Below are 16206 nucleotides of genomic sequence, written 5' to 3'. Positions count from 1 at the left end.
CAATTATAAGTATAATTATAAAAAAGCACTTTATAAGAATTTAGAGGTTATCTAGGGCTAGTTTTACCTAATAGCTAATATAAAAGCTAAGTATAGTATCTAAAATAAAGACATATATAACTTTAATAAGTTAGGCTTTATAATAGGCTAGATATTAACTAGAGCAGTTATTATAGCTTTAAAAAAATAAAAATAGCTAAAAGTAATATAGTAAAGTAATAAAAAGTAGATAATAGTTATTTAAAGCATTAACATAATAAAGTAAGCTATTTTACTTTTTATTATTTTTAAAAGCTACTATTACTTTTTTGCCTAGTATAAGAAGAAAAATCTGCTTTAGAACTAAGTTATTATAGTCTTTAAAAATAGCTAAATAATAAATAAGCTTAAGCTATAGTAGTTAAAGCACTTTGATAAGCATATAAAAAAAAAGTTATAAGCGCTTATTAGCTTTTTATTATTAATAGCTATAAAAGCTATAACTTACTTAATTTCTAGTAGTACTATAAAAAAAATAAGATTATTACTATTTATATACTTCTACACTTATTACACTTTTTATAGCCTTTTAATATAAGTTATTTTACTTTTTTAAAAAAAGTATATAAGCGCTAAGCTAAAAATTTTATGTGTAACTAAATTACTTATATTATAAAACTTAAGTTTTTACTATGCTTTATACGCGCTTATAATATAGTAATTACTTTTAGTAATATCTAAGAAGAGTTTTAAGGCGCTAGTTTAGTCCTATTTAACTTAAAATAAGTTAAAATAGCCTTTAATATTTAGTTATGTACTTTATTACTACTACTACTTATTAATAATAAGCTCTAGTAGTTATAAACCCTAAGTAATACTTTTAAATTTAAGTTATAATTAACACTTATAAAAGTAAAAATTTAAAAGCATATAAATAGCTTACTAACATCTATAGTAAAGGCCTTTAAAAAGGGTTTAAAAGGGGCAGTAATTATTACATATAAGCTAGTGTTAGCGTAAAAGGAGATTATAAAGCTTTAAGTAGTAAATAAGGCTACTATATAATATAAATTATATAAAAAAAGCAAATTTAGGCAGAAAAGACTTTAATAGTTAAGGATAAAGCTTATTTAACTACTTTAAAGGAGTTTAAAGCGTGTAGTAATAAGAAAAAGCTAAAGACACAAGTGCACACTAAAAAAAGTAAGCTAAGTTAAAAGTAATATAAGTAGTGTAATTAGACTAGGCATAACTTATATACATGTAAGTAAGTAGTAGAAGTAGACTTTAAATAATATCTTATGTTATATTACTTTATACAAGGCTAAAGTAGGCTGTTTTGCGCTAGAATAGGGTGGTTTTAGTAGGGGCTTAGCAAAAGTAGCTGGCTAACCTGTGTGGCCAGCCAACCTGTTAGGTACGTTAGTATATTACTTTAAAAGTGTTATATTTTATTTAAAAGCCTAAAGTGTAAGCTATATATATTTTTTTTTTAGGTCTAAGTAGTGTTGTTAGAAATGCATTAGTGTAAAAAAAGTAGTTTAGTAAAGTCTTAGTAAAAGTAAGCAGCTTAGGTGTGTAAGCAACTTGCCTGTAGAGTACGTTAATAAAAAATTAATAAAAATAGTAGTAAAAATTTTTTTAAGCAAGCTAGCACGTTTTTTAAACAGTAATTATATAAGGTAGTACAGAAAATTCCACTTATTGCACTGCAAAAACACATTAACAGTAAGATAAAATACCTCCCTCTAGTATTGTTAAACTTTTAACCCTTACTTTCTGTAAGTAACAGCTTACAAAGTGCCTACTGTTATACAGTCACATGCCCGTAACGGTAGTCAACTGTTCCAACAGTAGCACGCCCTGTTGAACACGCTGGCTCTTCTAAGAAGCATAGACATCATCTACATCTAATTATCACTATTGAAGAATGCATTCTAGTAGCCCCCTAGGAAGCTTGCTGTACAATAGAAGTAGCTAAGATGTTGCCTCCGCCCAAGGCACGAACGTCTCGAGTTTACTACGTGTTCGCGCGCCATTGTCATCTAACGGTGCGGCCGACAGAAACAACCTTCGTATTCCACATCTACCTGACTGGATGAGACGTAACTGAACTCCGATGTGGGTCATGTGCGCCAACTTCCCTATCATGCCCAATAGCTTCTATTCGCATAATTCTTGCCACATAAAAAGCCATGCTACAGCCTCCAGCATGAAGCCGAGGCGGAATGAGTATCGTGGACTTAACGAAGGACTCATTGAACGCCCTCAAGCTTTTCTGATTCTCGGCTAGTAGCAGTGTGGCGAGAATTCATGGCAGAAGCTTCAGGTGTGTATTCACGATTGGACGTGCCGAAGGCTTCAACGTTCCCTAGTCCATACTCTCGGGTCTAGCATGAACTCCTATCGAGGATGCCCCTGCAGGCTTAGTGGTGGGACGTATTAGCACGAAGTCCCGAGCTCTTATTATCCCCACTAGACTCTATTGAAGCCTGCCTTATTGAGGTATCCTTGTTTCTCACGTCCAATCCTGTATCGAGCCCTCCTTACTGTAACCTTCTCGCATGAATTTGCTCTGCGCTAGTGAAAGTTGAGGTGGCCTAGTTAGATGCCCTGAAAGAATCCTTCCTTGATAACATGCTCTTGAACCTGCTACGTATTGCCGGTCTGATGGAGCCGCGATAGAGTGGCGGAAGCTGCCGCTGGGACCTATTACTCTCTGCCATCCGCAGTGTACGCTCACCTCTCAGCTTCTAGCTATCACATTCTAGGCTGATACCGTAAATTCTGACTGGTCCTGGGATAATATCAACTCTATTCATCTCATATTTGTAGATACGACTTTTAGTTTACGCTTAATTGATATTCAAAGTTAGTCCGAATCACTTGGCTCTCAGCATGAATGGCATATACAAGTGTAAAGAGAGTTATAAATTAGATTATTAAAGTGTACCTAAATGTTGTCTGTATGGATTCCTGAAGTCGTGGCTAAAAGTAGAAAGAGCGCCACTAGTAGCTGAAGATCCTTGTGAACATTATTCTGCCGGCATACTCACAAGGAGAGTATAGACGATCTTTGGTGCCTAAATTTAGGCCAGTTGGTGTTAGAGACTGAGCCAAATGCCAAGAACTGGGCCAATACTTAGGCTTGCTCAGGACAGGTTACTTAGTCACTGCTCATTTTTACACCCTTGCATGCTCAGGTTCGAAAGCAGAAATGGACTATGGTGAGGTCACTTTTAACCATAGAGTAAGCCGCGTACATATGGAAATGAAAGTCGCCTCAAAAGTAGCGTACCGCTAGTCCCTCAAAACGTGCCGTTCAAAAGCTGGGCTAACATAATTTCACGGTCCACTTCCTCACTTATTCCAGGAATCACCAGCAATTCAACCTCCGCAAATTTCAAGTACATCTGACAATACGTAAAGATGCCAAAGTTTTGCACAGATTCCACTAAGAAGGGTGCAATACTATCCCCGCGTACATCAACCTGATTACGCGGGGGAGGTCTGCCCGGTCCACCTATTGTTTTTCTTCCCTCGTGAACATTTTGATACAGGCCTGCCAGCCGAAGGAGCTTGAGAGTGCCAAAGTCCTGTAATTGATGAAATAAGGCCTTCCATGAATCCGATATAAGTCTGACATCCATCATTTCGAAATTTGTAAGGGTCTTGGAGTGCTGCGCGATAAAGGTCCTAAAGCTATACCCAGATATGTAGAGGTGAACAAGTTTGAGACTTCGAAGATTTGGGAAGCTAATAGTGGAGAATGATTTTGTGAAGAGATTGTAGCATCCGGGGCAGAAGTGAACCCAAGAATCGCGTTTGCAACCGTAGATAGTTATTTCGGGAACATCTCGTGTCGCCTTGATTAGAGCTCTCATGCTAGGATGCGAGGGGTCGTACCCTTTATGTCCATGAAGACCTTCAAACCGGACAATGATGCCCCTTAAGCTTCCTGTCGAAAGAGGAACATAGCTCCAAAGCTTAGAGTCACCATCTTTGCGCAATGCCTCAGGCCAGATCACGAACACTGCCACGTTCTCTAAGCGGCTTTCTTTTAAAGCTGCAAGGGCCTCTTCGAAGCCGCCGTCGATATTAATTGTGTGCAGGCCTTTGGCACCTTTCAAGTTGGTAAAAATCTGCGTCAGGATATGGACGACGTCGGGGGAATGTTTAAACTCGAGCAACCCCTCCCAATCTAGATATGGAGATTTAGCGAAGATCTGCTTAATGCTTTCTGGGATGAAGGTCACACCCTGTCCAGGAATTTGGCTCTCTAAGATATCAAAAGTGTACTGAGGTAGGTATTGACCGATAAGGGACACCTGCTGGAAGTAATGCCGAAAAAGAGGATCCCCAGAGAGCCAAAGCATGAGTTCGAGATCGAGAGGAGTAATTCTAAACACTGCGTCCGTGAAACGGTCCTCGAACCGCTGCACTAACTCACGAGGACTGGCATTGTATAAGATTCGACAGGTACTTCGAAGTGCAAGGAAGTTTTCGTTTTCCGGTATTTTGTAAATTTGATGCAGGAGCTCAATCGGGAGCTTGTCTAATTTCGCCGAAGGGTTTCCGCTCGCCATTTCGGTCCCGATGGTGAGGTGAATTAAAAAAAATTTGGAGGGTGTATTGTTGGCTGTGAAGGAATGGGGACGTGGGGATAAGGTCCGAAATCTAACTCAGATAATAAAAGGGAACGTGTCTTTAAATTCCTTTCCACTAACGATATTAGCGGAAATCGTGTGAGTTAGCGGTAACACAGCTACGGGAACTATGGACTATTTTATTGGAGGTGTATAAGTAATTAGGTGCATACCATGGCTCGTCTCAAATATCGTATCAGATGACTCTACCTCTACTGGAGCCCACACATGTAGCTCGCGAAATTTGGTATTTTGTCCAGGGGTACCGAGCACCCAAACCACAAGCTCTAGCCCGGCCACTTTACTGGAAAGATTGTTAATACAGGCGCTCGAGATTTATCCCAAATTTTTGCGTTGTAGGCAGTCAAGTATGCGAACGCCGCGTGGTGCTTTCTCGCAATGCTCTACGCTATCCCCGTTCACGAAAATTCCTCCTACTTTGAGGACTGTGAGGTGAGGCTAGATGCATGTATAGAAATCGCTAAAGACGTCCCAGTGGCCATAACAGACCCTGTACCACGAACCTTTTGCAAGGGCAGCCACATAGCTGAAGTTGATAGAAGTTCCGACCGCCGTCCGGGAGTGTGGTTAATTATTAGCACGGTTTGATCGGTATCCAGGTCGGCCATCATGGTCGCAACACCAAATATCAGTAATTCGAGCCTTTTAAGAGAGGCCTTTGTACTGGGAGATACCCTCTAGCGGTGGGTTATATCTCATCGGGGAGCTGACTTATTGCACCTCCAGAATCGCGATTTTTCTATCAAATTTGCCAGTGGTCATCGCTACTAGAATTGTTTCGCAATCGTTGCAGATCTTAGCTGCCTGAGGATGTGCTATAATCTGGACATTCGGAAGATTTCCTTGAGTGGAGGAACGACTTCAAGCGGCTTTGTGAAATCTCGACACCGTGTTATCCTTGGCCAAACTCCAGAGACGCAGAAGCTCCTCAGACAGCTCAGCTATCGGCGTCAAGCTCCTAAATGCCCTCTCCATAGTTAGTGGTGTCATCGGATGAGGAGTACAGGCACTTTATCATAGCCTTTACAGCAACATCCACATGAAGACGCCATGACAACGAATTCGAAGCGTAGTATTTGAACGTGGCCTCAAAAGACGGACTTGAGCGAGAACCTAGTAGTGATATGTCGAACTGGAGCCAATGTGGGCACGTTGTTCCGTTAGCATGAGCCTTAATTCAAATATCTCGTCGCGTTTACATACTTCGTAAGGCCAACCCGGTTTACGGTAGTGAGATCTGCTAAGAACGTGTGAAGACTAGCGACCGGTGTGGAAGAAGATCCGAACGAAATACTCCCTATAAAGCGCTGCCTAGAGTTTAATGATTAATTGTCTTCGATGGAAAACGAGATCGTGTTCGACAGGAAGTCCGACGTCGCGATTTGTGTCCATTTTCCTAGCATACAACACAGAAACAACAGTCTTGTTAGTGCCCGCGATCTGGATGGTGTGCAAATTGCTAGAGGCTTTAAGGGTTGAGAAGATCTCGTGAAGGATGCGAAGGGTGAATATTTCGAACTCTAGTCGTGCTGCCCATTGCAGGTGAGGCCCGAGCTCAATAGAGGTTCCGTGGTGTTCCTCAAAACAGTAACCATCATCACTCAGGCAGCCGAAGGCAAATCGTTCTAAGATGGTCCGGGAGATATGGTCCTTAAGATAGACAAAGCAATGTGCGTGACTTGGACCTGTGAGGCAGAAGGTGAAAGCCTGAGAAGTTTCTAGTGGCATGTAACAAAGTTGTATAAAGGCTTCTCATATAGTGCTTTGCATACTAGTTGAAGCGCATATTCAGTCGTAGTTGTGGCATATGTGGCTCATGGCAGATGGGACGGTCTCCCCAATCAGCTTAGTTAGAAGGGTGTTAAGGTTGATTGGAGATTAGAGTAGGTTCGCTATAGTTGGGTACTTTCCCTTGGATGTGCGGGAAGGTCTCGATGTCGGTTGAAAGGGGGGCAAATTGGCCGGCTTGTATGGAAAAACCGACGCTGATAAACCGGACCTAGTGCTGGTCGGGCGATTTGTCGACACTGAAAAATTTACCATAACCACACCAGCCTATTCAAAGAACGCCCAACACCGGAAAGTAAGTCATCACCATACGTACCATCTCAAGGTGTTCCCTGTCTTGTGAAGTGCCATCTGCTCGAATTCACATAACCACGAGCATGTGCAGGCGGAGTTAGTAATAGTAATACTAAAGTAATTGCATTAGGAATTCTCATCTGTTCCCTTTAGCCCCAGGCGGAACTCCTGCCCTCCGCCTCGCGATACTCTGACCAATAGCGTTCCTCACATTCCGCTCTTGATGCACGACATTCTGCACCATGTACTTCTTCAACGCATCTCGCAGCTCACTCTTCGCCTTCTCATTCTCACGGAATGGGACAGATTCGAGATCCAGAAGTCGCGAAGTATCCATAGTGGCATCTCGTACGACAGCTTCGAGACGATCGAGCTGCCTATGCCGAGCCTCTTCCGAGTCGTCAGCGGGCCTTGCGGGCTTCTGAGGGTCGTCGCGATACAGCGGGATCAGGAGGCCGAGAAACTGTGCAGCGGATAGAGAGGCTTTGCGTATGATAAGTGTGGCTTGAAAGGGGAGGTAGGCGGGGCGTAGACCTAAGGATAGAAGGAGCGGGTTGAGGTACTGGGATAGGAACGGCGGGTGGTCTGGCCGCAACGCTGTGCGGACTTCGAAGGTGGCAATGGCGAGGACAGCCCAGTAGCGCCAGTATGCCCCGTCTTTGAAGAAGCCAAGGGCATTTGCGCCGACGAGGAAAATGAGGAGGGCGCCGTAAGTATACAGTACGACCAGAAGCGCATGGCTGGTGTAGTCGCGCACAGTCAAGCACTGCTGACACTGATGCAGCACGTCCGGGCCAAACCTGTCGTACGCAAAGCGCTTCGCAGGGTCGAGTATTGTATCCCGTGCGTGCTTCAGGTGCACGTAGTAGTTGTTCGCGGCTTCCTGGTCGACATTGGGCCCCACCTTGTCGGGGTGGAAGCGCACCGTCAGCTTCCTAAACCGCGACTGCAGCCCACTCTCGCCCACATTTACAGGCACGCCGAGGTCGTTGTACGCATTGCTCGCGCGCTGCAGGTTGAAGTCGATCTCGTAGATGATGAAGGCGAAGTAGGCAGCGTAGATCAGCATTAGGAGCTGCCGACGGTGTCTGACGAAGCGGAGAGACCCGGGAGGCGGTTTGGGGTCACCGGCACGGATGAAGATGCCGTAGAGGATTGTTTGCGTCCATCCTGCGACCTGTTGTGCTATCATGAGCTTGTGTCTACCATGCCATCGAGAGTATATGTACCAAAGGAATGATAAACTGCCAGACAATGAAAGGACCAATCGTGTCCCAGGACACGTTTGCCTCGATTGCCATGATGAGAAAACAGGATGCCGAAAAGAGAGTAACGTGAACAAGGGCACCGAAGAGGCTTCGTGTCGACAGCTCACGATGCGGGCTTCCTCTGAAGGGCGCGTGCCAGGTGGCTTCGACATCTGTGGCGGTGGTGGCTGAGTTACACTTGTGCCACACCTGTGCCTCAGTTATGTAATCTCTTTGGCGCGGCTTCCAATATGCACACTGGCGGCTTCCTCTTCATCAACAATGTCCCCACTTGACATAGCCTATCCGCTGGAGTTCTTGCCTTTGTCCGGAAATCACTTCATGCATAGCTTCCTTTTCTATCATTACTATTCTAGTACATCAGTCCTTTCGAAGAGCCGCTGAAATGCCTTAACTATACAGACTCCTGAAGCCGAAGTCTTACGCGTTCGCTCTTGACGCCTATCAATTTAGTCATTCAAGTCGATGCATAGTGCTGTTACAAATATAATGCTATGAAGCGTTCCCAACGCCGATATTGCTGGCCTCTCCCAATAGAAACCGAACATGGGGGTGTCATCCCAGGGCAACGGATGCATGACAACGGCACGGTCGTCGGCCTGTACCCTGGACTCTGGTGTTTCTCCGGCTCTTCCTTATCTATAGTATTTCGTCTCTATCGTACCGATTCAAATCGTCTTTTTAACCTCTTTTCTCCTGTCTCATTCCGACGACTGCATCATTCGCAAACTAATCGCTGCCGTCGTACCTCGGCTCTAATCTTCTGATCTTCGCATTTCACTCTTGGTTCTTTGTCCAATTCACAGAGTGGCCGATATCGATCCCATCCTTACCACGGCAAACAGGGCCGAAGGAGGCGCTGGTGTCTCGCTCTAAGGTGTGCAGAAGTCGCACTTCTTCTATAAAAGTATTGGCTCGGGATCCTAACCCCCATACTCTCAACTCCATCTCTTACCCATCAATTACGCCCCCCGCACCCGGCCCTCCAAGATACATATAACTTCCCCAACTAGTCTGACTCTGATATTCCGCATCCATCCGATACCTATTACTATCACTCACTACAATGCTCCCACTTCCATCATACCTCTGATCTACGCCGCTTGTGTCTGTATACACCATATTACGGATATATGCACTTTGCTGCCACCCCGCTTCAGGCCAATTCCCTGATCCCATATCCGTCGTCGTGAGCTGGGGATGGTTGTCAAAGATCTCACCATAGTAAAAGATCTGGCTCGACTCCGTTTGCAGGGATTTATTTGGGTCTGTGCCAGCGCCGAACAGGGAAGCAGGATAATACCCAATCCACCGGTCGAGCACGAAGAGCCACCAATTCCCATTGGAGAGCAGCCACTGGATTTTGATGTCGTACTGTGTACCTCCACGCGTAGAAAGCGGCGCAAAAGACGTGCCAGGGTAAATCTGAGAATCGTATTGGATCCAGCCAGCGACTTCGCGGTTCCAGCCGCCTTTGTTGTTGGCAGTGGAGGCATAGCCGTCTGTCGTGAAGTAGGTGAAGAGATGGGGTGCAGAAACCTGCGCTGGATAATTAATCCTATGGTGACAATTGTCAGCCGCATCCCTGCCACCCCATGTTATCGATAGCGCAGGCAACATACCATCCAGCCTCCACAGTCTGCGAAACTAGGTTTGAATTATCTCCGGGTTTCGGTACATTAGATCTTATCACCGCAGTCTGCAGCAGTGAAAAGTCCCCACTCGATTGCGTCCAAGCCTTGTAGAGCGAATATGACGCCGAACCACCGCGATTATTAACCCGCTGTGCAGAAGATGCATACCAGTGATCCCCAACCGCTTCCGTCCCAAGATCACCCCTCTGCTCTAGATCATCAGGCAGAGACTTGGTTCGTGTAGTATTTTGATTTAACAACGACATGTCTTGTCTCAAGACGGGAACAGTGCCCTCAGGACCCCTCTCCACACCTTCGGCTTGCAGCATCGCCCATGGTCGTAGACTAGATTGGTTGGTAGCGGATGGTGTGTCTGGCGGAAGAGGAGGTGGGGAGGCGATCTTGCCATTAGAGACTTGTGAGGTGAGTGGGATCCAGTCGATTACTGAGCCATCGGAGTTTGTAGTGGTCTTGATGACCTTAAGATCGCGACGTATAGAGCCGAAATGAGCTTCGTACTCCCGCTTGTTCTGGCGTTGGGGGGGAGATAGAATTGTGGAGTCGTAGATAGGGATGGTAGCGGGTTCATCGATAGGGATGGCATCGCCAAAACTATGGAAGAATAGGAATATAAAAAGGAGGTGATGCAGTCCCATTTCCGTAGGTGTGGAAGAAGTATATTTGAATGACACTTCCTCTAGTTCATTTATCTTGGGACATCTGCGACTTCAAAATATACGCCTTCATGGCCGGGGATCTCAGTGAATGCATAGCCATGTGGACATAAATGAGACAGACTATGAAAATGACCAAAGAGACAATACTTTTCTAAGCCGGTGGCCTATCATCATCGTTAGATTTTTATATTGAAATCTCGACGGTTAGGGAAGCTCTTAACCCGATCCCCTGCCATGACAAGACAAGTACAGCACCATCGGCGTTCCCGTGCGCTCTCCCACCACACAACCCAAATTCTAGAAACACCCAAGGAACCTGAAGAACCTAAGATCATATCCCAGGACGCTTTAACTCGTTTCCCTCCACGTTTGCTTTACGATACCGTTGTACCTGCGCGTTGCTGCACCAAAGGATGCGATGCCTAATGCGGAAGGTAGAGGTACCAACCCCAGTCCAGCTTAGCATCACGCACGCCAAACATGTGCGATGAGCTGGACACGAGGCTCGAAGTTGTGCGTACGGAATGTCTTTAGTTATAATAAATCTAACCTGCATTCGGATTAGCTATCCCCGACTCAATTGTTCGCACAGGGCTCCTTGTTGAGATTTCACTTCAAAAATGGTCTCATTACTCTTTCCGTGTACAAATAGCCACGTTGTAGCCCATATTTCCTGTTGGAAGGTCCGCAGTCTCGAACGTCGGCATCCGCTAGAGTCATAGAGCACTCGCAAACCTCGAACTGCTGGTTGTGGTTTGAGGGGATGAAGGCGCGAAATCGGAAATATGAAATACACAAAGGCGCGACCGGAAAGATTGCGAATCACGTGATCACGTGATTGCACGAATTTGCCGTAAGCGCTTGGGCGCAAATTTCCCCTTAGCACTGCAGCTCAACACGGCGACTGAAAGCACCTGAAAGGTTGAGCTGCAACAGCTCCAACAGCTCCAATATTAACCTTACAGAACTGAAACTTACAGTCGTTTTCCAGTTGTTGCTCGGAATCTGGACTGTCCGCACTCCGACTTTTGCATTCAAAAATCGCCAGACTCATGGCTGGGAAGCCCGCGCCTCCGAGGCTTTCTCGGAAGCTTATGGAGCTGCCGTTTCGCGCTTCAGCAGTGCTAATTAACTTAGAGCAGACGAATCAAACAAGAGCTGCCGACCCAGGGTTGTGGAATCCAACCGTGCACAGAGTTGTGGGGTCCGAAATAGATTGTGGCACAGCCTCACATCCTGTTGTCTCATGGCCCCCACTTAATTCCATCTTCACGTCCTCTCCATCCTTTTGCATCCCTCCACCTCTTCTTGATTTCGGTTCTCTGTCCCCCATCCATATGCGCAAAATCGTTCGTTTCGCAGAGGATGATTCTTTCTTTTCGCGGAAACTTTCTCTGGCCATGGTTTCTGTTCATTGTCTCTTCGTGCGTGTTAGCTGAAGTTGATCCGATTGTTATTAAGGTGCATAGTTACCTCTCATCTGGCGGGGGGCCCAGTTAAGCATCTCATAGGGCTCCCATTTCTTCTATAAAACCAATGGGTCTGAATTCATCATTCGTGGTGTGGGATATCGATACGTGGATCCATCTAAGAACGACCCGCTTGCGAACATACACGAATGGTGTGGAAGAGATGTCCCAAAACTCCAAAACATATCTACAAATGTCCTTCTTGTTGATGGCGTTGCTCCGAACACCGACCACGCCGGATGTATGGAATTGCTTGCAGGTAAGTATTCTCAGATCCTCCAACGACCGATCATTAATGGGTCTCATAGATGCTGGCATCTATGTCCTCGTAAACTTAATTCCATACGACCCAGATCCCTCCCAATATAATTATGATATGACGGTATACAACGACTCGATGAAATTGATAGCCAACATGGCGAAATTTACAAACACTCTAGGGTTTTATACCCCAGCGATGAAAATGTTCGACGACTCTCTACCTGCGTACCCATTATCGAAGGCCCTCATCCGGGATGCGAGGCAGTATATCAGTTCGAACGGCTTCCGCAATATCCCGATCGGCATGACAATAGAGTCTGGTATTACCAGGGGTGAAGATTATGTAGATAACGCCTTGGACTTTGCCAGCTGCGGTGACGTCCGAAGTGACTTCCTAGCCTTGCACTTAGGCAATGACACATGCCCACCGAGTAGCTGGATCAACAGGCAGGCAGAGCTCTTCGCAGATGCATCCATGCCTGTCTTTCTCACTAGTACGGCATGCAATAATAAATTCAATGCCAACGATACGGCAAATTATCCACTGGAGACATTGTACAGAAACAATGTCACCACGAGCTTGGCTGGAGGAATATTTTATGAGTACTTCGCGACATTGCAAGATCCAGGTGAGGCTCGGCATCTCACACTAAGAGCTCCTCAGGAACTAATATGCCTTCGTAGGTTTATGCACGCCAGACTCAAGGTTCGAGCACATTATGGTAGAGGGGGATGTGTATAGCCACCTTTCATCCATAATGGCCTCAATCACTATTCCAACCATCAGCGCCGCCCAGTACACCCCACCTCCCTCTAAAACCACAAGCTGTCCAACGGCGAGCGGAGAATGGAAACCTCCTGGCAGCACGCTCCCGTCAACCCCACACCAGAATATTTGCGCCTGCATGATGCAGACATTAGATTGTGTCGGAAACGAAGTCGTCATAGACAAGCTCAGAGATCCTAATAAACTCATCGGTTACAATCGGCTGGCGTGTGGTTATAACTTGACCGATTGTCCTGGGACTCGATGGAACCAGTCGCGAGGAGAATACAACGCTTTCAGGTGAGAGACCGCACGTTTATCTGCCTTTTTTTTTTCTCAGTGTCGAGGAGGCTGGCATGTATTCTAATACTTAATAGCTCTTGCTCACTCGCCGAACGGCTTTCATGGGATCTCACGTACTGGTCGAAATACAACAACAACAGCGATGGCAGCTGTGATATCAAAGGCTACATAAACCCCAGTTCCGGCAACCTCTCCGACTACGCTGGCGCGATGACGAAACAAACACCGTCGAATAATCTCACCGCTGAATGCAGATTTCTCCTCGACCAGGCTGGGGTCAACGGCACTGGCACAATCACGAACTTCGATTTCGCCAGAGCAACTGCTTCGCCTACTCCAACCCGCAACCCGGGAAAGCAGCCAGCCACCCTCTCCATTGGCGCAAAAGCAGGGATAGCCCTCGGCGCAGCGGTGGCCGTTATCCTTGTCCTGCTCCTCGCGCTGTTCGTCCTGCATCGCAGGAAACAGGCCCGGAAATCAGAAGCGAATTTCGATAAGCCGGAGTTAGATGGCACGGGCGTAGACATTGTCGAGAAATATCAGGGGAGGGAGCTAGGGGCGGAGCATGTGGCCGAGATGGAACATCTGCCTGCGGAGGTGTCGACGGTGCATGATCCACCTGTGGAGTTGCATGGGAATGCGATTGTGGGTGAGATGCCAACGGTGAATGATCAGTCGGCGGAGTTGCATGGGGATACCATTGCGGTGGAGTTGGGTGACAGGTCACCGGAAGGCGGGAGGCAGTTGGAGAGGTTGAGTTGGGTGGAGACGCCCACGGCGATGAGAAAGGGGAGTGGATAGCTGGGTTTTGAGATTTCGCAAATATATACCCTTAGACATATATGCCTATGAACTCAAAGTAATACTTCTATATCCATTTCACAGAGAAGCCATGGCTACTAAGCAAACCGTAAGGCTCCGATCAACATTATGGATCTGCCTAGGCCGTTTTGGAAGGATGCGGTCATATGATGAATGCAAACGAAATAGCGTGCATTTGTCAGCCCCCGTTGAAATCAAAGCTTCGGTTGACGCTGTATTTTCATCTACAGAACACTGGTCAATGCAGGTGTTTCCGTCGAGAATTTTTTTAGTATCCCTAATCTGCGCACTCTCCCTTGTCGCCATTCGGGCTTTCCAAGTTCTGCGATGGGATCTGAAGATCCGCCTCTCTGTAAGTGTCTGTGATTCCATTGGGTTTTCCCGTTAAACAACTCGATATTCAGTCATTCATTATGCAGTCTCAGTGAAACTGACCCTCGATTACCGTTCTCGAAGCGTATCTTCAAGCCTGTCTGAGCTCCCTTTTTACAGAAGCGGACAGGGCTTCCAACGGGCCGTACTACGGTCCGTACAAAGTGAACCGTAACGGTCACGTGTTCAGAACAAACGTACTGAGTTCGTGAGCCGTATTGTACGTTTAATAATGCCCTAGGTACAGTACGTAGTGCGGATTGTATTACCCTTTTAGGAAGTTTGTATAGGGGTTCTGGAGGGGTATAAGGGCTCTAGCGAGTAGGAGGCCTGCGGACGCTTAAATCTCTTTCTAAGGGTTTTAATCTATCTATCTGTCTGTTGTCTTAAAAATACCTATTACTAACTATTTTCTATTGCAGAGTTATCTATCTACGCCTCTTGCAGCCTTACAGGCCTTATCTAGTCCTATCTGCTCTTGTTACTAGGGAGAACTAGTTAATTAGACCTTAATCTTACATCTCTAGAGACCTATAGTCTTAGCTGTTTTAACTAGAGTACAGCGTACTTTAATTAAATTGTACTACTTGTACAGATCACGTGAGCCGTAACAGTTACAATACGTACACCTACCTCTCCTCCTCCCTGTTGTACGAACGTACACAAAATCTCACCCGTACAGGCCTCAAAATCGCCTAATCGTACAGTACTACGCCTCGTTGGAAGCCCTGGAAGCGGATGACTATGTCACATTTGGAACATGATCTGATAGATCCTTGACTCCATTTCTTAGTGACACGGTAATCCAAGCCACTTTCTGCTCCAATGTATAGATGCGGGTATAGTCTAGGAGTATGGGGGTACAATAGACTCAGGTCTTTCATCTGTTTATCTGCCCCGTCGCATACCTTTCCCATAAAAATTACGCCCACCCTTCACAAAAAGAGCTCACTCCCACGTCCACCCTCCATCTCGAAACATTCAGCGAAATCCCCATCTCAACCTCAATCCATTCACTTTGATCCCCTTCCACTGCTCCATCAGCCCATCCTCCCCCTTCAACTACCGTTCAGCCATCCATACCAAAGACTCATAGAGTAACTCCCTACTGGCCTCCTGGATTATCTCCTGGCGCAAACTGCGCGCATCGATAGCATCGACGGCCTCTATGCCGGTAGTCCTCGCCGTTGAATGGACCTGGCCATCCGCCTCCGGGACGGGGAAAGAGAAGTGGAGACTGTGGTGCGTTGATTGTTAGTATGGGTCTAGGTGTAGGGAAAAATGGATGTAGATGCGTGGGTGGGGGGAGGAGAATAGATATGACTTGCGGAAAGGGGCAAAGGGCAAGGATTGGGGTTTGAGAATGAGACGAGCGCAGAGGCAAGAGCAGTGGTAACGAAGTAGTGACGTAGAGGATGAGGAGAACTGATTCGAAAACCACTCACAAGTTTCACATTATTCATCTCCTTCGACATTTTCTTGCACATCCGCTTTGCATGTTCGTGTCCGTGCTCGCAGCGGTCGCTGAGCCAGATTGGGCGGTCGGTTGTGCGAGCTAGGATGAGAGTTGCAAAGAAGAGGGCGAGGATGATGAGGAGCTTCATTATGGGTTTGATAGCGAGGTTGGGAAGATAGCTGTTGTACGGGGTAGTGATGTGTCCATGCAGTTGATTTAGTTGATCGGTTGATGTGGAATGTGGTTTGTGGTGTGTAGTGAGTTGTGGAGGTAGTTATAGTCGCTGTGATTCTTGTTGAAGGAAATATCTCAGACAAGTGGAGTGATCCAAATTATTTATACTAAGAGCTGAAATAAAAAAAATTACCTAGTGGGAAGGCATCATGACGTTAAATCCGACGGAACCCGTGGTTAGAGAATCCCCGCTGTACTAAGGCTAAAAGATAACTA

General features: G+C 46.1%; 5 protein-coding genes across 5 annotated transcripts; 2 read left to right on the top strand and 3 right to left on the bottom strand.

Moving 5' to 3' along the window:
• Positions 1-3287: 3287 nt before the first annotated feature.
• BDR25DRAFT_310368 (uncharacterized protein) lies at positions 3288-4565 on the bottom strand (the record flags this gene model as incomplete). Its single annotated transcript, XM_033691146.1, has 1 exon — positions 3288-4565. The coding sequence occupies one exon, from the start codon at positions 4563-4565 to the stop codon at positions 3288-3290; it is 1278 nt and encodes a 425-aa protein (XP_033552777.1).
• Positions 4566-6830: 2265 nt separating this feature from the next.
• BDR25DRAFT_253586 (uncharacterized protein) lies at positions 6831-8096 on the bottom strand. Its single transcript, XM_033686248.1, has 2 exons — positions 7958-8096; positions 6831-7905 (listed from the first exon to the last, which is right to left on the bottom strand). The coding sequence occupies exons 1-2, from the start codon at positions 8027-8029 to the stop codon at positions 6865-6867; spliced, it is 1113 nt and encodes a 370-aa protein (XP_033552776.1). The 5' UTR covers positions 8030-8096; the 3' UTR covers positions 6831-6864.
• A 470-nt stretch (positions 8097-8566) lies between these two features.
• BDR25DRAFT_300823 (uncharacterized protein) lies at positions 8567-8769 on the top strand (the record flags this gene model as incomplete). Its single annotated transcript, XM_033689451.1, has 1 exon — positions 8567-8769. A coding segment is annotated over one exon (197 nt), but the record flags the coding sequence as incomplete, so codon positions are not given.
• A 178-nt stretch (positions 8770-8947) lies between these two features.
• On the bottom strand, positions 8948-9896 carry BDR25DRAFT_211996 (DUF239-domain-containing protein; the record flags this gene model as incomplete). Its single annotated transcript, XM_033684703.1, has 2 exons — positions 8948-9554; positions 9619-9896. 2 exons carry the CDS (start codon positions 9894-9896, stop codon positions 8948-8950), a joined length of 885 nt encoding a protein of 294 aa, XP_033552774.1.
• A 1776-nt stretch (positions 9897-11672) lies between these two features.
• BDR25DRAFT_278699 (uncharacterized protein) lies at positions 11673-13912 on the top strand (the record flags this gene model as incomplete). The annotated part of the gene is made up of 5 exons (XM_033687700.1): positions 11673-11768; positions 11819-12035; positions 12085-12666; positions 12722-13103; positions 13181-13912. The coding sequence occupies 5 exons, from the start codon at positions 11673-11675 to the stop codon at positions 13905-13907; spliced, it is 2004 nt and encodes a 667-aa protein (XP_033552773.1). The 3' UTR covers positions 13908-13912.
• Between the last annotated feature and the right edge of the window lie 2294 nt (positions 13913-16206).

The sequence above is a fragment of the Lindgomyces ingoldianus genome, assembly GCF_010093535.1.
Source record: "Lindgomyces ingoldianus strain ATCC 200398 unplaced genomic scaffold BDR25scaffold_4, whole genome shotgun sequence".
Taxonomy (NCBI): Eukaryota; Fungi; Ascomycota; class Dothideomycetes; order Pleosporales; family Lindgomycetaceae; genus Lindgomyces; species Lindgomyces ingoldianus.
Note: the sequence above shows the minus strand (reverse complement) of the source record. Positions and strands in the feature narration are given on the sequence as shown.